General features: G+C 37.2%; 1 protein-coding gene across 2 annotated transcripts in view; it reads right to left on the minus strand.

Moving 5' to 3' along the window:
• Window positions 1-795: 795 nt before the first annotated feature.
• Window positions 796-25,938, minus strand: part of LOC150099965 (reversion-inducing cysteine-rich protein with Kazal motifs-like) — a 364,445-nt gene continuing 339,302 nt past the window's right edge. For both annotated transcript variants that reach the window (XM_090402524.1, XM_090402523.1), the window contains exons 21-22: window positions 15,362-15,460; window positions 796-1,311 (exon numbers count right to left, since the gene is read on the minus strand). In XM_090402524.1, the coding sequence (XP_090258650.1) occupies window positions 884-1,311; window positions 15,362-15,460 (527 nt within the window). In that variant the 3' untranslated portion in view covers window positions 796-883. The remainder of the gene's footprint in view (window positions 1,312-15,361; window positions 15,461-25,938) is intronic.

Here is a 25,938-nt window from a genome sequence, read left to right on the forward strand (position 1 = left end):
GACGATTAATTGAATACACGATTTTATCTCATTACTTTTCTGTTAGACCTCATATGGGGAACTAGAAAGAACAGTGCTAAAGTTAAGTAAATAATGAACACTGAAAAAACTAAAATGATTTGGGGGATAAGAGGACGAAGAAATGAATAAAGATCAGTAGACATAAACTGGAAGACATTAGGAGTTTTACATATCCAGAGAGAAACATGACACAATTTAGATGATAAAAAGTAGATAAGAAATTGGATCACAAAAGCAAGCCTACAGGAAATGGATAAGATATAAAATAAAACAATGAGCCTTGACACAAAGTGGGGAGTACTGGAAATATACATATTCATGAGCACTCTCTATAGAATTAAGACTGATAATGGTCAATCTGAAATGTGACTACATACTGGCATTTGAAAGAATGTGCAAAAGAAAAGTTCTACAAATTGGAAATAATTAGAAGAAAAACTCCACCCCCTTTGGATATATCTGCAAGAGATGGATACCTGAAAATCAAAACCTTGATGCTTGGTAGGCACGGAATACAACGGGATGACCTAGAAGATTCTTGGTAGTGATGTAAAGGAGTGATGTGGAGAGAATTTACAAGAGCAATCTGGCAATGGACTCAGAAAATAGTGAGAACTGCACCAGGACACTAATGGACATTGGACATATCGGCAGTGATTTTTTTCATATTGCTCCTACCCATGAAATGTTATTTGAAAACCTATAGTACATTTTAAATTTTAAGTCATGAAAAAAGTTGGAAACAAATTATAACTAAAAACATCATAGATAATATTGTCTTACTCTCATTTGATTTTATTATTTACATCATATCAAATGCATTTATGTACATCAACAATAATAATAATAACAATGCTAAGACTTAAGATGACATTCTTAAGAAAAGAACAAAACTTAGTATTACAGAATAAAGTAATGTTACACTTGATATGTTTCTATTTGTAGCATTATTTTCTGTTAATGGATCAATAGAAGTAGCAGTGGTAATGAAGGAAAGAGGAAGTTCTGTCAAAAGAGTTGGACTGCGTTGCTGTATGAGTGCTTCTAGTTTCTCTGCTTCCCGTATGCATGCTTCTATTTGTAGAAGTGTCGGATTATCTGTAATAGTAGTAACTAATACCACAATATCTGACTCTAAGCTTAAATAAGCAAATAAATCACATTCTGAAATTTTCACACGGTTTCTCAATTTTTCAGCAACAGTCTGTATAACAACCGGTTCTACTTTTAGAACTGCTTCAACCGCTCGATCTGCAAGTTTCTGATTATACAAGAGTCTCATTCCAGCTCCTAATTAAAAAGAATGATATATATTTCTTTTTCAAATCTCAGTTTGAATTTAGAAAGTTAGCACAGTTGGAATAAATAGCATACTCGGGTAAAATAAATAGGAACTTTAGATCAGCATTCAATTTAATTTTAAAATATGTTCATATTTTGTTGTTGCAGAATATATTTTTTACTAGGCTGGAAGAAAGTAGAAATGTATGAATAGGAATAGGGAATAGAAAAGGAAGGAAGATAGAAATTTAGGTGGGAAAGAAAGGATTGCTTTAATTTAATATAGATATGTAAGTTGACATATGCTGGTGTCCAAAACCTAAGGACGAATATTATTTCTGAAGATTACAACCGCAAATTCAGACGCAGCTTGTGGCAATTTGTATAACTGAAGATTTCGAGTAGAAAGAGGATACACATTGAAATTTCTGAATTGCGTGTAAACGGTAGCACGCAACAAGGATAAAAGGCAAAAGGCTGCGCTAAGCTGTTTTCGTGAAGGAGCAAAGTTGCAAATTTAGATGTCTTGTAATGTCTCAAAGACATCCTCTAGATCAGGGGTCTCAAACTCAGCAACGAGCCAGCCAATTAGATGTATATCAGACGTGGGCCGTATTCAATATTATTCTGTGAACCAAAAACTAAAAAAAGAAAGGCTCTAACAAAGGCCCTTTTGTTGCCGGGCCTTTACGACTTACGTAAACAGTTAAGCCACCATTTAAATTTTACATTTATAACCATTTTTATTTTTAAAATTTAAAAATATTCGTCAACTGCAATGGAAAACGCTACAAAACTCAATTTTTTCACGCAATATATCTTGGAAGTTCTCTGCTATATCTTCAACACGCTCTGCAACTGTATTTCCTAATAGGCTTGTATTTTGAAATGCTTGCTTTTTTTTTTTTTTTTTGGACATGTGCTTCGACTGCATTTAAAATACAATTTTTAATAAATTCTCCACCATTAAAAGATTTCGAAGCCCGAGCAATTTTTTCACTTATGACGTAACTATATTTAACAGCAGGATCACTTGTTGTGATAACATTCAAAAATATTCTCTGTTGAAACACGGTACAAAGAATTGTAGTAATAAGTCTTACTTTTGTTTAAAGCTGTCATATTTTTTCTGTTTTAATCTCCGCAGGATGTTAGAAACATTGATTTTTAGAAAAGAAATCATTAAGGTCGTGGACCAGATACAAAGCCTTCGTGGGCCGTATCCAGCCCACGGGCCGCCAGTTTGCGACCCCTGATTTAGATGATTTCACGAGGGGAAGAATTATTGGAAAGCTTAAAGAAGATTGCAGAATTACTGACATTACCAGAGAGTTTCGAATCTCACATAGCGTTTCAAACCAATAGAATGCGTTCCAGACATTTGCTAATAGGTCGCCCTCGCTCGACCATGGAACATGAAGACAGATTTTTAGTTTTAACACCAAAACGTAATCGACGCACCACAGCAGATTAGCTTGCAAGTCGGCTCAATTCAAGCACAGGTATGCGGATATCGAAACAAACTGTGGCAAGCCGAATGCGACATTGTAGAGCACTTAACCAGTGGTGCTGTATCCATAAAAATTGGACAAGACACCAATGGGCTAATGTATTATTTACATATGACAGTCGTTTTAGTCTTTCCTCCAATTCTAGACGAAACTTGATCTGGTGTGATAATGGTACTGCTTACCACCGCGAGAATGTTCTGGAAAGGGAGAGGTACGGTGGTGCTTGGGTTATGGTGTAAGGAGGCATCATGCTTAATGGACGCACCGAGCTCCAGGTGCTGGAAAAACAGAACTATGACTGGTGAAGGATATTGCAACAACGTTCTTCAACGTCATGTTCGATTGTTCCGTGGTGCTATAGGCGAAGAATTCATTTTTATGGATGACAATGCCACACTACATCATACCCCTAACAGTAGAGATACTTCTGAATACCATGGATATTAATCGAATCGAATGACCAGCACGCCCCCCCCCCCCGATCTTAACCCCATAGAACGCATTTGGAATGCAATAGGGAGGTGCATTGCTACTACTTGAAATTTCCCTCCAGAAAACAAACAAGGCCTTATTCTTGTTCTGAAGAAGGAGTGGACCAGCATGGTACGACGTTATGAGGGCTGCATCGCAGTTTGGAGTGAACACATTCTATACTGAAATGTCTCTCCACATACTTTTCTGTAAGCACTGTACGTTAATTCCTTAACTACATCCTTAAGAAATTTATAACTTTTACCAAAAAACGTGTATTATTGCAATTTGTACGAAATTTATGACACATTTTTATGTAATATGATTTATTAGTATGCTGGGAATAAATTTATGTCCACATTTGGCTGTAGTCATGAAAATTTTTCATGTATAAGTAAAAATGTAGTTCGACCATAGTTTTTGGACACCAGTCTACTTTGAAAAATTAAAGACAGAAACTTAAATTTATGTGAAATACGCCTGAGGATACTTGTGATACGCCTATGTATCATAGGTATCCTCAGTACATTGATAATTGAACACACTATAAAATTACAATTAATTGTAATTCGAAATAGGAGAATAAAATTTCCAATTATTAAAAAAATTACATAATCAGGAATTTGCATAAAAATGATGTAATAATATTTCCCATAAAGGGGGACAACCGAAGGCCATATCCATTTAAGTTCAGTCAGCGTAGAAAGGTCTCACAACTCTCAATATATAAGGAACCTACTTCTATGTGAAAGCTGTTTTCTTCCAAAAAAACTATGTTTATCCAGATAGCATGTTCTGCTAGGCCAGACTGTTCCAGTTCACTGTACTGGATGTAAGATTTATGTTTTTCATTACAGATGGCTGCAGATCTGCCAGACTGTCCAAAATAATAAAAACTAGAAGAGCATAGGATCTGGTAGACACCTGGAAGGTTGAGTGGAGAAAATATGTCTTTAGATGAAGAAAGGAAGGTAGAAATCTTCCTAACAGGACAAAAGGATACTAGAATATTAAGAACTTTTAGAACTTTAGCTATATGCTCAGAAATCTCTTTAATATAAGGGAGTGGCATCTGAGTGATATCTTCAGGAGATCTTGAGACTGGTTGTCTAAAGCGGTTAAAAGCTTTCTTAATAAAAGATTCATTAAAGCCATTTTTCATAAAAGCAGATTTGAGGGTGGGGGAAAGCATGCAAGGTATCCTTGAAAGTTGAGAATGGATGCTCTCAAGAAGAGGGGGGGGGTAGATTTTTCTCTCGGAGAGTGATGCATGATTGGAATAGATTGTCATTGGACTAAGGTTCCAATGGCACATTGTGAGTGTTGCAAAGACCACACCGTATTGCTGCTATATGATAAAAAGTATACTGACGTGTAGAAATAAGGAGGTGGTGCCTCTATTTAAGGCACTGATCCGATCTGAGCACAATAGTCCACACATGGACTACTGTGCTCAGATTTTTCATTGTGATGTAAAAACACGAGAAAGGATGCAAAGACGAATCAGCAAAGTGATACCAAGACTTTTGAGTATTGGTTATGAAGACTATTGAATATTGGTTATGAAGAGCATTTGAGGGGAGTTTGGATTACACAGTTTGGTGGAGAGGAGGAAAAGAGTAGATATGATAGAGATCTTCAAGTTAGTTAAGTCATTCTATCAGATTAATACAGAAGAAATTATAAAAAGAGTGGACGTTAAGATTGGAAGAACAAGAGGCCATTCCTGGAAGTTGTATAAAGATGTAGAGAAGAAGGGTGTGAGGAGTAGATTTTTTACATAGAAAGTTGATGGTGAGTGGAATGCACTGTTGGAATGCATCGTGAATGTAGAGCGTGTAAATAACTTCAAAGCTCATTATGACAGACATGTTGGTGATTAAGAAGGCTTGCCCAAATGAGTCTATTGACTTCATGCAGTTTACCAAAATAATAATAATAAAATAATTCGATTGTTGTTGTAAAAGGGCTGCATTGGAACAATTATAAGCACAATGTAACAGGGTTTTAATAGTCCCAATCTTTTGACTAGGATGATGATTCAGAATTATCATGGATATAATGATCAGTACGAGTTTCTTTTTTTAAAAACAGAAAATTGTAAACTACCATCTGGTTGTGAAAGAATTAAAATATCTAAAAAAGCTGATGGTTTCACTTGGCTATGTTACCAATTATATATTTGGTTTAATCCTTTATCCAAGTGTAAGCAAACAAAGTTTGTGCCTGAAGTATTTTCAGGACTGGGGCAACTTGTGGTAAAGGTGGTATAAGTTCTGATCACTTGCCTTAGTATCCCATAATGCAAAGCACATCTCCTTGTGGACATGTATAATGCTATGCATTAAGGGAAGTGTTACACCTGATATCTTAGGAATATAGTATTCTCAGCTATCATGGTGTAACATGAAGAATAAATATCATAAATTAAAACCCCTGCATGAAAAATGAATTATTTAATGGAAAATTTCTTGCATCCAGTAATATGTATAAAACGTAAGGGTTGTTGTTAAAGTAGCTGATAAAGGAAGGACTGTATTACTATTGTAATATGACTTAAAATAAGGAATTCTAACTAAATAAGTAGCTAACAAAGGAAAGTATAGATTAATATTGTAATACGATTAAAAATGAGAGAGTTAAGTAAATAAGTAAAAAGGGGCGAGTCATAAAATACGTTATGTGAGAGATTAAGTTATTAAGTAGAATTCATAGAAAAAGTTTGAAAGGGGGTTAAGTCAGGCTAGCACAAGAAAAGAAAAGCTATCGCTTAGGGCTGATCCCCAGATTGAAACATTGAGAATGGGCTTGCCGATCAAATGACGTTTGGCGAGAAAATGCCACCCTAAAAAACAAGTAGAAGGAGGAGAAAGGAAGTAAGATAAGGTGCTGTTAGGGGAGCAGCTGTAAAAGGGTTGGTAACCCCCACGAAGGACTCTTTTTTTGGATAGTCGCCTTTGGCCTTGGAATTTGGTTTTGGTTCCGGTGGAGTTCACGGGGTTTTCCTGAGTGGCGACAGGGGTGATATCTCCTCGTCACAACACAGAAACGAAAGTGAGCGGGATTTCGATTCCCGTTTTCCCGAGTAGGAAGCAAAGAAAAAATTGCCATAGAGTCCTAGAAGAGGAGGGATCTTCTTCGTTTCGACGCTACTGATAACTACACAAAGCAGAAAGCTGTAAAGAGATCGATGTCCTCGTTGCTAATAGTAGAGCAAATATATGTGTGTTAAAGTATTCCAGAGTCACGAGAAGTTATACCAGAGGTTCGTTTGGAAAAGAATAAAGGCCCATACGAAAAGCTCAAGAAAGGTACTGTAAATCATAACCTATGTTAGCTAGAAATTTGTCTGTGAAAAGTATCGTGATTCCAATACAGAACTGTTGAAGTTATACTAGGACTTTAGTATATGATAGAATGTGTTATGTGTAGATTGACTAGTGTTAAAGATTTGTGAATGATTAAGAGTCCTAAGGTAATTTTGCATGTCTATTATATTGCACAAGATATTTAAATGACATAATTGTGTGTTAGTGCAAATAACGGTATAATCGAATAGTGTGAATTAAGTAATTACGTATCCTAAGAATTGAATGCCTAATGTAATGTATAAAATAATTGAAATGTCACAAGTATGTGTTAGCAGTGAATGATTTGTTAATCTACTTCAGTATGAATAATCAGATAGTGTGAAATGATCTAATTTGTTCACATCAGGTGAATTTATGTGTATGGCGGCATAATCACAAATAGCCATATTGCTTGTAATGATTTAATGTTAGTCTATAAGTATTTTAGTTTAGTATTTGAATTGTACCATGTTTAGAAACTTAATAAACCTTTTGTTCAATGATAAAAGAGTTGTCTGATGTTGCTAATCCAATGCACCGCTTAAAATCATCGTACCTAATCACGCGGGAAATTTAATGTTGAGGAAAGAGATTAAGAGTCACGACTGCAATAATATTTAAATACTAAGAGATATATTCGAGATTGACTTTCTCCCTATTTATGACAACATAAATGGTGCAGTTGATAACCACTTGAAAATATTGTACTTAGTCACGTGGAAAATTTAAGTTGAGAATCGAGTTAAGTGTCACGACTGCAATAGTTACACTTTAAGATATATTTGAGTTCTTTCTCCTTGTTTATGTATGTAATATCCTAAACTAAATATCCCAAAAGGCGCAGTAAAAATACAAATATTAGGGGTACTACGGGGAGCAATAACTTAGATATTGGTATAAGTTTTGGTAAAATCTAGGGCATAGAAGTTAGAAGAATATAGATAAAAGGAATTTGTAAGATTGTAGAAATTTGTAGAAATCGTAAATTGGGACACAACAGAAGGGTCACTACCCAGACAGGTTTCACCCTTTATTGAGGTCTCGTCAGTGGAAGCCAGACCCAGAGGTGGTGATACTAAGGTGGAAGTAATGCAGAAGTCATATCACCATATACCAGTTGCCAAAATGTGTCAACACCTTATTATTAAAATTCTCTGAATTAGAGATAGTTGATGAAGTTTTTTCACTTGGCTATGCTTCGTTTCCTATACAAGATCTGACCCAAAGTCTTTCCAAACAAAAGGAATCATCGATACAGACTAAGATGTTTGGCAAATGGTAAGTCTCCTCAGTGATAATGACAGTGCCTTTCAAATGGGAAGACCTTAGTTCAAATATCATCTAGAATATATATATACACAAAGAAATCTATAGTTTTCCATTCTAAAATTGGCAAACTGAACAGAGAGATCTTGCAACCAAGTAGATTTTTATTTATTTTGATTTTATTTACAGACGTTTTTACACATAAAGATGACTGTCAGAGTCTTAACTGGAATATAAGAACACTGACATTTATTATATTATTTTGCTCCTTTCATTTTTTTTTTAATAAAGTCTACAGTGCATAGCTATCAATGGGGTTAAATTTCCAAAGGGATAGGGAAAGTCTAACATTTTTAAAAATTTTATTATTTTTTTGTTTTTGTGTGTATTATTATATACTAACCTGTTATGAATTAGTAGCCGAATTTCAATATAGTTTAAAAAATATTGCCAAAATGATGGCATAAAGGCACTTTCTCTCTGTCATTTAAATCCTGTAGGATTTGCCTGCTATGATCCCAGGAGCTAATGAAGCGATTACAACAAGAAATATCAAGAAATACAGACTTCAGGACACGTGTGTATAAAAATTAGTTTTTACATGAACACAATTTTATATTTATTTCAAGGGACAGGAAAAATTACTAATTTTTATAACAAATGTGAGTTATCATTATTATTATTATTATAAATTTTTGAACTTCTATCTTTCTCTTCTATAGTTGGAAAAGTTTTCCATGTGGTTACAAGGTAAATTATAATAGTAAAAAAAAAAAAAAAAAACTATTCTTGTTTCAGTCTTTGCTTAAGCATACTTCTTTATTCAATACTTTTCAATGAAAGTCTGGCTGCAGGAAAGGTGCCCATGGAATGGAAGGAAGGTAAGATAGTGTTATTGCATAAGGGCAGTAGCAGACTGGAAGTGTCTAATTATAGGCCAGTTTGCTTGTCATCAGTAGTTGTTAAGATCTTGGAGAAAGTAGTGAGGGACCGTATACAGCATTGGGCAGATGAGGTAATGTTATCTGTGATAGTCAACATGGATGTGTGAAGCGGTGCTCTTGTTTTAGCAATATGCTAGCCTTTTATGATAAAGTTACAAGAGCATTAGATGAGGGAAAGGCATATACTGCAATTTTCCTAGACTTAGCAAAGGCATTTGACAGGATGCCACATGATAATCTGATATTCAAGTTGCAGCACATGGGTCTGGATGTCAGATTGGTCAACTGGATTCAGGATTGGCTGTCTGATAGGTATCAGAAAGTTGTGTATGGTGAAGCAATATCAAAGAGGCAGAAAGTTACAAGTGGGGTTCCACTGGGCTCAGTACCGGGACCTATATTGTTTAACCTTTATATCAATGACATTGGCCGTGGATTGCAAGGGGGTATTTGGTTGTTTGCAGATGATGTGAAGCTGGGAAGAGTTATTAGTAATAGTGCAGATGTGGTAGCCCTGCAAGAGGATTTGAATAAACTAGATAAATGGGAAAATGAATGGGGGTCTCGGTTTAATGCAGCAAAGTGTAAGGTCTTGAGGTTTGGGACATCGATGGGACGCTGCATACTCTATGGGAGGAGTTAAACTGGAGGAAGTAGAAGAGACATGAGATCTGGGTTTGATGATTGATAGAAACCTGAAATTTAGGGAACATATTGCAAAGGTAGTGAAGGTAACGCAGAGGATTGCTGCAATAATGAGAAGGACACTGACCTGCAGAGATAAAATGGTTATCATTCTGTTGTATAAGACTCTGATCAGACCACACTTAGAATATTGTTCTCAGATCTGGTCCCCAGGATTTGAAGGGGATAAATTAGCTGTGGAAAGAGTAAAAAGGCAGATAACAAAGATGGTGTCAGGACTGTACAATGTTAGTTATGAGGATCGGCTGAGGGAGTGTGGACTGCAGAGTTTGGTGGATAGAAGAAGGAGGGGTGATATGATTGAGACTTTTAAACTGTTGAGAGATGGCTACAGGGTTGACACCGGGGAGTTCTTGCGCTTAGTTGAACAGCAGGAAGGAGTCATGACAAAGGAAGTTACGAAAGGAAACTGTGAAAAAGAGGGTGAGGAGTGGTTTCTTTGCATGGAGGGTGGTGGAACCATGGAATGCATTGCTTGATGGAATGGTGAGAGTGAGAACGGTCAATGCATTTAATATCTGGTATGACAGACATTTCTAGGTGGGACCTCCCTCGATGAGTCTTGATAGACTTGTGTTTCTTAGAAAGGACCTCCCATGATGAGTCTTTTGACTCCATGGAGGCCTGAATAATAATAATAATAATAATAATAATACTAAGGCAACTGATGTGAGGTCAACAGCTTTTATATACAAGCAGCCTAGTCATGAAGATACTTCTTGTGTAAATTTTGTTTGCGTACAATTGAGTAAATGATTAAAACAAGAATATAATTTGTCTGTTATAATTTACTTCTGCCTAAACTACATCTGCAAATATAGCAAGCATGATTTTTTGAATTTAGTGTGGCCTTTTAACAATTTTTAAATGTCTAGTAGAACATTAATAATTAACTTTGAGGCCATGGACTCATGAAGGAAATATATGATAATATTAGCAGTATAGCTAGACTTTTAGTGCTCTTGGAAATTTCACAGCTAAGTGCCTTTTACAGTGTGACAATTTCGATAAATGGTAACATATACTGCCACTGCTTGCAACTGTCCCAAAGTGAACACTGTGGGAGTTTCATGGCAGATTCAGAAGAGAGCTCAATAAGGTGATTTTAATCACTTTATTTGCCAAGAACACTGAATCTTCTCAGCTAGAAGGGCACGGTGAGTGATGGCAGGAAAGTGTCATACAGAAGGTGCAATGAAATTATTTCTGGGGCATTATTTCTTGTCAATATATTTCATACCAGTGAGGAATGAAATACATTGACAAAATACTAGAGAAACTAGAAGTGAATGAAGCTAAAGGTGTGCAAAGCATATAAGTTTGTATGCTAATGAAGCTGTGGGAGTTAGATGACACTTTTAAGGCATGTGCTAAGGAAATGACTGTGACCTTGACTTCTTTTTATGTGAATCCCACTCATGGAAGGATGTAAACCTATGGTACCTTAACACCATTGGTGGGCTATGCATTAAACAATCTGAAAATTCATTACGTTCTCTGTAGGAGTCTAGTAACTGAATGTGGAACTTTGTCAAGTCACTTAAGGTCTGGCACCGATGAAAATAATCTATTTGAGACACTCACAAACATCCATGACAATGGGATTCAACCGACTGCTTATTGGTAGGAGAGAGAAGATATGCCATTAACTAGATTTCCAGCCAAGATGGCAATCTAGTTTAATGACAGTCTTCTTGCAACAGTGAGAATCCTGGAACAAAAGGAACGCAAATAGTGCCATCACAGAAGAATGTTACTAAGGCATATATTTACAATTACAGACTAATCTACATATCTGTTGTGATGAAGGTACTGGAAATATGAGCATATGCTTCTTATGCGGAGGCATAAGGAGCAGGTTCTTTGCATGGAGAGTGGTTGGTGAGTGGAATGCATTGTCTGACATTGTGGTGAATGCAGATATATTGAATGAATTTAAAGCATGATTTGATGATTTTGTGTGTAACAGTGTTTGCCTCTGATGAGTCTTTTGACCCCATGGGTGTCTGGTGTTAATAATAATAATAATATGGGTCAGGAAAAGAATATAGGATTAGGTTGATAGGTATAGATTCTGTATGACAGTAAGCATGAATGTAAAGGATAGAGTGAAAGTAATGGATAGGTCTTGCTTTCTACTTGCATTGCATGAAGAATGAGTAATATGCTGAATTAAGGGAGGAGACTCATATATAGTAATTTTTTGGACTTTTTCAAGGGATATATAACAGACCGTCACATAGATGGATAAGAGATTAAACAAGTCAATAGGAGATTTTGGTTGTCGGAAAGATATCAATAACTTGTGTACTGGGAGGCAAAAGGAAAGCAACATCCCAGAAAAGGAAGGTAACTAGTGTCACACAACAGGATTCTGTTATTGTACCCACAGCTGTTCAACTTACTGTTAATGATATTTCATGTAGTCTGATTGGAGACGTGAATTGCAGAGCTTGGTGTATGTACAGCAGAGGAGAACTGACAAATTCCTTTTCCCTACATTTTAGTGAATAAGTTTTTAATTTTGTTGTATTGTTGATGCAAATTTGAGAGTCATAGTATGCTGATATGAAGATTTAATGTTTTTAGTATGGTCAGGTAAGCAAGAGTTATCATTATAATCTTGGTAAGTTTTATGGACTTTGAATTATAAGGCTATTGTACAATATTGTGTAATTTTTTTGTCTGGGTGGTAGATGATATTAAGGATGAGGTAGTGATGGTTGACAGGGAGCTGATGTTTAAAGGGCACATTTAAGAGCTTGAAGAATACAGAGTGTTTTGCTGCAATGATAAGGAGAACACTGAAAATAAGATGGTGGTTGTGCCACTGTCAAGATCTTGATCAGACTACACATGGACAACTGTGTGTAAACATGGTTGTATAGTTTCCAATGTGGTGATAAAGGACAATCTGGAGAGGTTGTATAGATGCATAGCTAAGTCTGTATCAGGAATTTGGAATGATGGTTATAGGGAATTACTAAATCACTTAAGGAATTGACAATGTATATAAGAATATAAATTAAATTACACTTTAGTGTAATTTAATTTATATTCTTATATACATTGTCAATTTCTTAAGTGATTTAGTAATGCATAACCAATGTATAAGCTTGTCTACGAGGTTATAGGGAAAGGTTGAATAAATGTGAACTGCAGAGCTTGGTGTATCAGAGGGGAACTGAAAAATTCCCTTTCTCCACATTTAGTGAGTAAGTGGATTTTGTCAGATTAATACAGAGGGATTTAGATTGGTGAAAGGAGAGGAAGAATGTGGAGACCATCCCTGGAAGTCATATAGGAGTTTAGTGAGGAGAGGCATGATATTTAGAGAGGGGTAGGTGGGTGAAAAATTCATTTTCAAGGAGCTGTGTGTTGAAGGTGCAGTATGGCATAGAGGTCCTGCTGCACAAAACAAAACATTACAATCAGGAATATTTAAGACCCAGCCATAGGCCTGGTTCATCAGCTATGCTGGTCCCAAGCCAGATAAAATAATGGGAGGATTGAGATGGTGCCATACCTCCGCATTAAAGAGGCTCACGGCCATTGTATCATCATACGAAATAAATAAAATTTGCATGTTGTTATTAGTAGAGCTATATGGAATCAATAAATTCTTCAAATAGGGGGTTCATAAAACTTCTTCAAAGAAGTTTTATGATACAATGGCCGTGAGCCTCTTTAATGCGGAGGTATGGCACCATCTCAATCCTCCCCTTATTTTATCTGGCTTGGGACCAGCATAGCTGATGAACCAGCCTATGGCTGGGTCTTAAGTATTCTTGATCGTAATCCATGTGTGTTCATGGGGCCGGTGTGCCTGTGCTGGGGACAAAAAACTCGAGTTTCCAGGTGAAAAAAACCCCTACCTCCATATGAGACCAGCTAATTTACCTTTAGATAAAGGTGAGTTAACTGGTCTCATATGGAGAAATATGGACAGGAATCAAACCCAGGTCTTTCCAACCAAAGGGTTTCATTTATACCGGCTGAGCTACGGAGGCTCATCAACATGCAAATGATTGTAGATAATAAAAATATGCATTCATAATAGCAGTTTTGTATAGTGACAACACTATACTTTTGGCTTATAACTGTGGATATAATTTTGTTTTGCCTAATTTGTTTGTCTCTGGAGTTGCAATTTAGATGATGCAGAGGCTGCTGAGGGCTAAGATTCAGAACTGGGTAGCAATCTCTGTGATGATCAGCTCAAGTTTGTTAAAAGAAGATCATGATTTAGCAATTTACTAAGTATTACAAAAAGGTGGCAAATGCATTAGACAAGAAAGACACATATACAGTGATGTAATTAGAGTCTGAAAAGGCCTTTGATAAATTACGAAATGAAAAGTTCCTAATTAAACTAGGATAGATGAGATTAGGAAACAAATTAGTGTGTGTGAGAAAGGAGATGGGCTTTCTTATGAGTATCAACATCCCAGAAGAAGAGATCATTAGTGGTGTGATCTCTGGTGCATTATCCCATGATACTGAAGCAGCAAGAGATTCAGGTAAGAAAGTGGATAGGAAATTAAATTTCAGAAGTATACTTTTCTGAGGTAGTCAAGACAATGCAAAGAACAGCTGTTATGTTCAGGAGGATACTGAACTGGTAATTCTTCACTCACTTGCCCACTTACACAGTCTATTCAATTCCTTTCATAAAGCCACATCTGCTCTACTCATAATTCTTCTGGCCTTGAATCATTTGCAAAAATGTCTCCATTCAAACTTCTCCTAATATCATTAGCATACAAGTTAAAGAGCAATAGCTCCCAAAACAGATTCCTGGGGCATGCACACACACACACATCTAGGATATTGCTCCTCAATACATAACTTAATTGGATATCTGATAGGTATCAGTAATCTCAAACCTAACCCCATATGTTCCAATTTATTATCAACTTGTCATTTGGCAACTTTTAAAAGCCTTTGAAATCAAATCTAAATATACTACTATGTATTCATTTCCCTTGTCCATGCATTTATCACCTTGTAATATGTAAGCAGATTGCTAAACATGATCTTCTTTTAGCAAGATCTAACCTAACCATAACTCCAGATACACAGATTGGCCTATAATTTGAAGTCTCAGTTTTATCACATCCTTTATGAAGTGGAACCATTTTGCTCTCTTTCCATTCTTTTGGGACTTGGCCCAATATATAATAACTAATTTTAAACAACAATGTCAAAGCAGTTGTGAACGGAACATTCCATCAAAACATGAGGTGATATATCACAAGTCCTACCACCTTATTAATATCAAGTTTACTCAATTTCCCAGATGCTTTCTATTCCTTTCTCACTGCTCTCCAACTCTGCATGATGTTACATTTATGACGATGAAATACTTCTATGAATTACTCATGTAATATCTCAACTATATCCTCTGAAAGATAAAATGATAGCATTTTCATCATCCAATATCATCATTCTCTAATCATTCTTTCTTCCACAGGCTGCATATCTACTACTAAAATCCCTGGGATTATTCTTATTTATTTATTTTTGACCTCATTTACTAGCTGCTGCCCATACTGCACTGTTACTCTCTTTACCAAGCAAGTGACCCCTCCAAATCTGCTCTTTCTACTCAAAGAGTAGATGCAACAACAGATTACCTTATTCTTCCTCCATAATGTAGCCTCTTGACTAGGCAGATAATTTTCAGACATTACCATTGAATAATTTGTTGTTGAAAGAAAAATTTTCTTGGATTGTAATGTTTACTAATATGCACTCAATAAAACAAACACTCTGTATGTGCCAAATTCAAAATTATAACTGAAACACTCACCACATATGGGACAACAACCTCCAGGTGGGAATACTTTGGTACAATGCTCAGATGGAAGAGGTGGGCATTTCACTCCACTACATCTTGAATGTGATCCACCTGTAAAGATAATAATTATAGATTCACATATGCATAACTGTTCATAACTGATAAGATCATAGCTGCCTGAAAAGCATCAAAACAATCAAAGAAAATTAACATGAACAGTAGGTGTTGGGCAAAGGACAGACAAAGTTTCTTGGACTCTGATCTAAAGCCCCAAGAAATCTTGACACTACACAGTTTAATGAGTGTGTGTGTGTGTGGGGGGGGTGAGTACAATTATTTGCTTATGATGCAATCATATTATGGGAAGGACAATACAGAATGATTCTGATAAAGCTTCTTTTCAGGAAGACTTGAATAGAACAATATTATGTACATAGCAGAATGCACTTCACTATTCCATCTCGCTATTTTCAAGAAAGTTTTACATTTTGGCTTAAGCAGACCTATTGTGTGTAACAGGGACATATATTCAGGATTTGCTAGGTGTGCAGTGCACAACCACGGAATAGCAATATCATCAATATGTATCGAGCCTTGATAAAACCCCATCTAGACTACTCTGACCAGATATGGGCACCAGGGTTTCTTCTTGATGGGGAGGAGGTGGAGAGGATCCAGAGACGAGTGACCAAGATGATAGCAGGTCTATGGAATGAACCTTATGAGAACAGGTTGAAGATTTGTGGGTTGTAGATATTGGTTGATGGGCAGAAAAGGGATGATATGATTGAGACATTCAAATTACTGAAGGGTTTCTATAAGATTAATTCAGAAGATATTTTTGAGAATAGGACTGGTGGTGGGAGGACTAGGGGCCATACATGGAAGCTGGGCAAGAGTGTGGTTAGCAAGGGTATTAGAGCTAGGTTTTTCACTTGGAGAGTGGTGAATGAGTGGAATAACCTACCAGAGTCTGTTGTGGGTGCCATGACTGTGAATGAGTTCAAGGCGAAGTATGATAGATACTGTGTGAATGTCAAATAGTTGTTCTTCACATGATGTTAGGGCATTATGTGACACCTCCAGGGAGTCCAAGGACTCATCGTGGGAGGGCACACTACTCTACTTTGCTAAATACATATCATCCTCTCCACTAATACTTAATTCTCCAACTACAACACTACTACAATCAATGTCATCTATCACCCATAATCACCAACAACAGTATTTTTTGTCTGTAAATTGCATGTGTTCTGAAGGCTGATTTGTCTGTGGGATGAAAATCCCAAGTTTCCAGGAAGGAAAAAAACCATGCTACCACCGTATGAGATCGGCTAACTCACCTTCTACTGAAAAAGCCCATATAAGGATTCCCCTCATCACAATGAGAATTGAACCCCGGGTCTTTTCCAATCGAAAGGTGCGATGTTCCGCTGTTCTTCCAATTGCGCTACGGCAGGTATTATTAAGCACATTAATTCCACATGTTCTCTCCATGAGAGTAGCCAAAGTTATTAGCTCTCATAATATTGAAAATTTGCAGTTATAACTAAAATATAAAATAAAACTTGTGTTGAGTCAGTAATACCTGTGGATTCATCTATGGCAATTGAAAAATAAGTATCTTCATTTGGCATATTTTCTGAAGCTGTTCAGTAACACTGACAACTAATTGATGTTGTCATTCTGTTATAGTTCTTCATGAAAGAGGAAGTTGTTTGTATTTATTAATTTCATCTGAATCCAGACATGCTACAACTTTGACAATGCACTTTTATGCTTTCTGCATCACTATATAGCTTACCTTTTCTCCCACATATATATGCTACTTAATAAATTGTTTTGGCATTTTATTACTTTGTCCTGTCATCACTTGAAATAATTGTTGTTGTTGTTGGTTTTTTGAAGTCATATTTATAACTATAGATTTTCTTGGTTTTCTTTCCAATTTTGCATATTTGTGGTCCCAATGTACCATAATACTGATGAACGTTTCATTATTGAAATCGCAGTATCACAAAGTAAGCATGCCATTTTATCTTTTGCTTCAAGCATGTAGTACTACAGCTCTGTTCTTCATTAAATACTCTATTCTCCTGCTTAATTGTTCTTTTCTTCACATTTGAGATTATTATTATTATTACATAACACCTCCAGGTAGTCCAAAGACTTATCGAGGGAGGGTATCTGCTCTACAACTCTCCACCAACAGCAACTACCTTCATCATCTACACCAATGCCATCAACTGCCAACCACCACTATTGGTAGTATTTTCATAGACAATCACCAACATCCATGCCCACAGCAGGATTCAAACTAGCAGCCTTTTGGCTGGAGAGCAGATATGCTAACCACTCGGACAACCAGGCTGGCATATCAAATAAAATTTTTAAAAAAATCAATAAACGAATTAAACAAAAACTTCTACTTGTGCAACTTGTTACAAAACAATAGCACATGAAACAGCACCATAATATAGCAACACATGTACAAAACCAAACCATTTTTTAGAATCAAGCTGACATTGCACCAACTGCTCGTAGTGGCCTCTAGTGACAAATTAATATAATATAATAGTGCACTAACCATTGAACAATGGATAAGGATGAAAGGCCAACCAAAGAAGATTGGATAGAGCAATAATAGCAGTTGATTCTTTAACACTGTGCTTTAAAAATAACATTCTTTTAAAATACAATTAATTAAAATACTGCCATTATTATTATTATTTCGGGCAACTCCAAAGAGTAGACAGACTCATCGAGGGAGGCCCTAACATCATGTCAAGAACAACATTCACACAGTATCTATCATACCTCGCCTTGAACTCATTCACAGTCACAGCACTCACAACAGACTCTGGCAGCTTATTCCACTCATTTACCACTCTAAAAGTAAAGAACCCAGCTCTAACAACCTTGCTAACCACACTCTTCCCCAGCTTCCATAGGTGTCCCCTAGTTCTCCCACCACCAGTCCTGATCTCAAAAATATCCTCTGAATTAATCCTATAGAAACCCTTCAGCAATTTGAATGTCTCAATCATATCCCCCTTTTTCTGCCTATCAACTAATTTCTGCAATCCACAAATCTTCAACCTGTTCTTCTAAGGTTCATTCCATAGACCTGCTTATCATTGTGGTTACTCGTCTCTGGATCCTCTCCACCTCCTCCCCATCAAGAAGAAACCCTGGTGCTCATATCTGAGCACAGTAGTGTAGATGGTGTCTTATCAAGGCTCGATACAGAGGAACAATAACTTGTTTGTCTCTGCTTGTTAAAGTATTTTTTGGCAACCAAGTGATTTGATGAGCTGATTTAGCCACTTTTGCGATATGCCCCCTAAACTTCAACTCCCTATCCACCAACACTCCCAAATCCCTGGCCTCATCAATCTCCAGGAGTATTCCACCAATGTGATATACTACTACTAATCTTTTCACCCCAAAATGCATAACCTTACACTTTGTCACATTAAATCGACATCCATTTTCCTTAGCCCAGTCCTCCAAACTATCCAAATCATCTTGCAAAATTTTGACATCCTGTGCACTCACCATTGCTCTACCCAACTTTGCATCATCATCAAACAATTTAACACTTCCTCTCAGATCCTTTCCTATCTCGTTAATGAACAAATTGAAAAGTAGTGGTTCAAAAACAGAACTCTGCGGCACACCACTAGTCACAAGCCATCTTTTGGACTCAACTCCTGAATAAACCACTCTCTGGTATCTCTCCATCAACCACCCTCCTATCCATCTCACTAATCCCATATTCATTCTCATCTGCTCCAGTTTACTGATTAGAGTTCTATGTGGTATCCTGTCAAAGGCCTTGGCAAGGTCCAGTAGAATTTACAGTGAAAACCCATTACCCTTATCCAGTTCATCCGTCACTGTGTTATAAAACGTGAGCAAGTTAACGAGGCATGATCTACCCTTCACAAAACCATGTTATCCCCCATACAGTATCCCATTTTCATCTATCCAATCCTGTATTTTTCTCTTGACTAATATCACTAAGACCTTGACAACGATTCCTGATATGCTAATTAGTCGGTAATTTGCAACAGTAGTTTTGGAACCTCCTTTATGCAGAGGAACTATTTTCCTCTCTTTCCACCCCCTCAGGACTAACCCAGACCCGAGACTCAAATTAAACAAAATAGTCAAGGGCACTGACAATTCTTTAGCCGCTTCATGTATGACACGAGCTGGTATACCATCTAATTCCACAGATGTATTGATATTGAGGTTTTGTAATAGACTACTCACCTCCACTTCATTCACCACAATTCCCGTATAATCTATTGCTTCATTCATTCCTGCAATGTGACCATCTGGATGATATATTCTTGCAAAGTGCTCGCTCAGTAATTCAACTATATCAACTGATTCGGTTACCTCCCTACCATCGGCATTCTTTAAAATCATCCTGCCATATACATTTTTTCTTTTACTTGCAACATATCGAAAAAACTGTTTGGGATTCTCTTTAGCCTGCATGGCTAATGTTCTTTCATAATTTGTTTTTGCTTTTCTTACCATGCTCGTTACCCTTCTGGCCTGCGCTTTATACCGTTCATGTGTCTGCCGGTCACCTTTCTCCTTAAATTCCCTCCATAGGGAAAATCATCCTGCCATATACATTTTTTCTTTTACTTGCAACATATCGAAAAAACTGTTTGGGATTCTCTTTAGCCTGCATGGCTAATGTTCTTTCATAATTTGTTTTTGCTTTTCTTACCATGCTCGTTACCCTTCTGGCCTGCGCTTTATACCGTTCATGTGTCTGCCGGTCCCTTTCTCCTTAAATTCCCTCCATAGGGAAAATCATCCTGCCATATACATTTTTTCTTTTACTTGCAACATATCGAAAAAACTGTTTGGGATTCTCTTTAGCCTGCATGGCTAATGTTCTTTCATAATTTGTTTTTGCTTTTCTTACCATGCTCGTTACCCTGCTGGCCTGCGCTTTATACCGTTCATGTGTCTGCCGGTCACCTTTCTCCTTAAATTCCCTCCATAGTTGTTTCTTTTTTTTGCAGCTCAAGCTTAATGGTGTTATTCATCCATTTAACCCCTACTTGATTTATTATTCGGACTCTAGGTATACAGTCAGCCACTGCCTCATGCAAACACTTCCTAACTTCTGCCTCCCATGCACCATCAACATCTAGCCCTTGCAGTTTTACATGCCACGGCACTGAACCAATCAAACTCCTAAGCTTGTCATACTTACTAGCCCAATAATTCCACATGTACCCTGTCTTAATTGCAAATTGCACACCTTTAGCAACCTCCCAAGTCAAGATCGCTATGATCACTCTCACGAATTGGTAGCAACGTGGTCATATTCGTTACAGCCAAATTCTCAGAAGCTATTACTAGGTCAAGCACTCTCTGACCCCTAGTATTTTCCATTACATGCTGTCGCAGATAGTTATCCCTTAATAATCGCATAAAATCCAATTCCTTCCTCCCATGTGTTCTCTCCTCCTTCCAATCAATGTTACCATAGTTGAAATCACCAATAATAATTACCCTTCTTCCACTCATTTCTTCTATTTGCTTATGCATACTATCTCCACCATCCATTCCATCACCTGGTCTATAGCAGCATCCAACTGTATATTTTGTTCTGCTAGTTTCAATCTCACACCAAATAGCCTCGAATGTGCTCTTTTCTCTATCCTGCAGTTCTATTTCTATTCTCCTTGGCTGTAGCTCATCAGCTATCATCAATAACACTCCTCCCCCCCCATTTTATTCTCCCTGTCACTCCTGAACACACCATACCCCTCACATTCAATCCCACTAGCTATATCATCTTCTGTCAGCCATGTTTCACTAATGCCAATAACCTGTGGCCTGGAAGTGCCAACCAAGGCCAAAAATTCTTCCTTCTTGTTCCTAATACTTCTGGCATTAGTATACATGAATTGCAGAAGCCCATTTGTCCCATCCCTATTTTGATGCCTTATACTAACTATCCCATTCTGATTCGTAGTCTTTTGTACTCGCTTGGGCATATTACACACATTCATACACTCAACTGTCTCCCTAAAGTCTGCATATCTACTTCCCCCCCTTTAATAACTCTAGTTTCCCTGATTCTGCACATCCACTTCCACTACATTCGACAGCACCTTTTCAAGTCTCCGTACACCAAATCCATTAAAATGTAAACCATCCATCTTATATAAATCCTTTTGCCCATCGAACTCACTCCACACATCCACAAATTCCACACCACTCGTCCTGCATAATTCACACATAAAGTCATTTGCAATTATAGAAGGTATACTTTGTAAGCGATGAAGATAAACATACATAATTGACAAAAACACGTTAAAAAGGCAGTACTGAACACCTTAAAGGGCCCCAGGTTCCCCATCCTTGCCCTAGCATAAGATAACAAATGTTTGTGTGTGAAATATCTTCATAATGAACCTACTTGTATATGGAGAACTGATAACTTCACATGGTCAAAAACAAGAATATAATTTTTTAGTTATGATATATTTAGAGTTCACTGAAAATACTCAACTATCTCACATCCAGAGTATGGTAATAATATGGTAATAAACCATATGAGAAATATGACTTCTATCATCAAGACAGCTCTCAGTACCTTTGCAAGTCTATTTCCTACTAATGAGATTGTAATAAAGGTAAAGGTTATCTAGAGAGTGCTTATCATGGACGCAGGAAGGGGGAGGAGGTATAGGTTCCTGTCAACCATAGTTCAACACAGAACTGTCTGGCAGTAGAACCAAAGAGATCCAGTATCCCAGAATAACCCAGGAAGAGTACAGAGAAATCTCTTGAGATCATTCATGAGGTTCTTAGAACACTAACAGAGATCTACTGAACTGTAATAATTGTTGAAATCTGATGGTAGGTTTCTGAGCATGGTGATACTTTCAGTAATAGTTGAAACCAATCAAGAAGAGTAACTCTCACTATAATCGGTCTGTATGCCCTGTTAAGGGAATAATGTGCAATATATGATACTAAGAGAAATTTGATGTATATAAGTATAGTTTAGTTGTGAAGATATTTCAAGATAAACATTTGTTTACTTATTTTAGGAAAAAATATGGATGAAAACAACAATATAATTGAAAGAATTATACTTGTCAAGTATAATATACTTTCTAACTCGGTAAAAACCTTGCTACAAAGGAATTATTATCCCTCTTTATATAACAACATTTAGATACCCAGATCTAAGAGTAAATTCAAAGACAGATAATGAAGATAACAGCAGGACTAGGATTGAATTAAGGGAATGCAGGTTGCAAAGTTCAATAGATAAGAAAGAAAGAAAGAATATGATAGAGACATATCAGTTAGTAAAGGGATTTGGCAATGTGGGAGAAAACAAAAGATCATTCCTGGAAGTCAAATAACAGTGTGGTGTGGTTAGCAAAAATGCAAAAGCTAAATTTTTCAGACATGGTGGTAAGTGCAGTATAGTGAATGAATTCAAAAGTAGGAATGATAAATATTGGTTAGGCATTCCCAAATATCCATAGTTCCAGTGGGATTTGAATCCACAGCCTATTATTGGTTAGAGAGGAAGTATGCTATCCTCAACAAGCTGTCAACCAATTTGGCAGATAATATATATAATTACGTAGAGTAAACCCCAAAATTGGTGGTGCAGATAGCATCAGCCTGGCCAAAAATCATTGGGATCATTGAGATGTGGTCAACAGAAGAGGATATAATAATGGGAATAGAAGTTGCTGGGTACAGCATTTTTCAGCAGGATAGGAAGGGAAAGCGTGGTGGAGTACTGCTTATGATAAGTGACGACTTATGTCCTCTAAGAGTGGATGCTTTGGAAAGCTGTGACACTAATGATTTTGAAAGCATATGGTTAGAGGTAGGCAAGATAGGGGATATTTAGTTGGGTGTTGCTACAGACACAGGAGCACAGAGGGTGGGGACTAGGAGATGTTTAGACAGTTGAGTTTGGCAAGTGCAAGAAGAATGATTGTTATGGGAGATTTTAACTACAGTAGTATAAATTGGGGAGGAAGATGCAGGTAGCAATAAGGGAATGGAATTTCTAGAATTATTGAGGGACAAATGTCTTAGGCAGCATGTAATAGAGGGAACAAGATGTTCAAGAGTTTTGGATTTCAAGAGTTATAACATCAGAAGAGTTGATAATAACTGAGATGACATGTCTCCTACCAGTCGGAGAGAGTGACCATATGGTTTTGACTTGGAAAATGAATAGACATGCAGAGTATCAAAGAGACGGGAAATTGATGTGGAATTATAAGGCAGGTGATTATTATAGTCTAAGACGTCAACTCGGGGAAGTTTCATGGAGGGAGGAATTGGAAAGGCAGTATATCATTAGTGCTTGGGAAATGGTGAAAGAATAGTTGTCAGCAGCAATGGTAAGTTGTATACCACGAGTGAATAAGAGAACACAATTTGGAGTAAAGTGGATGACAAACAATATTAAACAGGAATTGAATGCGAAAAAGAGGCTATGGAAGATATATAATTAGACAGGGCAAGAGAAGATGCATGAAGAATATAAGACACAGGCCAGAAGAGTGACTAGTATGGTATGGAAGGCAAAACTGGAATATGAGAGGAGATTGGCCGTAATCCAAAGAAAATCCTAGGGAATGTTTTAGCTATGTGGCCAGTAGGAGGAGAAATGACTGTGGAAGAATGATATTGTGGGATAAAAATGGGAATAGAGTGACTGATGCAGAGTACATAGTGAAATTGTTCAATGAACACTTTATTGGAGTATTTCATCCTGGAGGAGTCAGTTTTAATACTAGAATGATAGGGCAGGTTTGAGGTTTAGAGGTACAGGAGGAGAGCGTGTTTCAAATACTGAGTACTCTGGAAAGCTGTGGGACTGGATGTTTCACCACGAGTTTTGAGAGAATGTGCTAGGGAACTGACAGTGCCTTTGACCTGGCTTTTCAATGAAAGTCTGGCTGCGGGAAAGGTGCCCATGGAATGGAAGGAAGGTAAGATAGTGCCGTTGCATAAGGGTGGTAGCAGACTGGAAGTGTCTAATTATAGGCCAATTTGTGTGTCATCAGTAGGTGTTAGGATCTTGGAGAAAGTAGTGAGGGACTGTATACAGCATTGGGCAGATGAGGATAATGTTATCTGTGAGAGTCAACTCAACATGGATTTGTGAATGGGTGCTCTTGTTTTAGTAATATGCTAGCCTTTTATAATAAAGTTACAAGAACATTAAATGAGGGAAAGGCATATACTGCCATTTTCTTAGACTTAGCGAAGGCATTTGACAGGGTGCCACATGATAAGGTGATATTTAAATTGCACCACATGGGTCTGGATGTCAGATTGGTCAACTGGATTTTAGGATTGGCTGCCCGATAGGTATCAGAGAGTTGTGTATGGTGGGGCAGTTTCAAGGAGGCAGAGGGTTACAAGTAGGGTCCCATAGAGCTCAGTACTGGGACCTATACTGTTTAACCTTTATATCAATGTCATTGTCAGTGGATTGGAAGGGTATATTCAGTTGTTTGAGAATGATGCAAAGCTGGGAAGGATTATTAGTAATAGTGCAGATGTGGCAGCCCTGCAAGAGGATTTGAATAAGCTAGATACATGGGAAAATTAATGAGGATTCAGTTTAATGCAGCAAAATGTAAGGTCTTGAGGTTTGGAAAACATCGATGGGACGCTGCATACTCTATGGGAGGAATTATACTGGAGGAAGTAGGGGAGACAAGAGATCTGGGGTTGATGATTGATAGAAACCTGAAATTTAGGGGGCATATTGCAAAAGTGGTGAAGGTAACACAGAGGATTGCTGCAATAATGAGAAGGACACTGACCTGCAGAGATAAAAAGGGTTATCATTCCGTTGTATAAGTCTCTGATCAGACCACACTTAGACTATTGTTCTCAGATTTGGTTCGAAGGGGATAAATTAACTATGGAAAAGGTACAAAGGTGGATAACAAAGATGGTTCCAGGATTGTACAATGTTAGTTATGAGGATTGGCTGAGGGAATTTGACTGCAGAGTTTGGTGGATGGAAGAAGGAGAGGTGATATGATTGAGACTTTTAAACTGTTGAGAGGTGTTTACAGGGTTGACACTGGGGAGTTCTTTCGCTTGGTTGAACAGCGGGAAGGAGTGATGACAAGAAGGTGACCTTTCGTAACTTCGGAAGTTACAAAAGGAAACTGTGAGCAAGAGGGTGAGGAGTGGTTTCTTTGCATGGAGGGTGGTTGAACCATGGAATGCATTGCCTGATGGAGTGGTGAGAGCGAGAACGGTCAATGAGTTTAAGGAGTGGTATGATAGACTTTGTGTTTCTTAGGGGGGGGGGCCTCCCCTCGATGAGTCTTGATAGACTTTGTGTTTCTTAGGAAGGACCTCCCACGATGAGTCTTTTGACTCTGGAGGCCTGAATAATAATAATAATGATTTCATTTTCCAAAATCCTCAGAATTTTTTGAGAATGTATTATTCTCTATACATTAATTATTAATATAATCACTTAACTCTAAGGTGCTCCTGACTTTACTAAACCTTTTAAAACATACATTTTATTCTTT

Source organism: Typopeltis vanoorti, chromosome 13, assembly GCF_054136105.1.
Source record: "Typopeltis vanoorti isolate ZY-2024b chromosome 13, IOZ_Tvanoo_1.0, whole genome shotgun sequence".
Taxonomy (NCBI): Eukaryota; Metazoa; Arthropoda; class Arachnida; order Uropygi; family Thelyphonidae; genus Typopeltis; species Typopeltis vanoorti.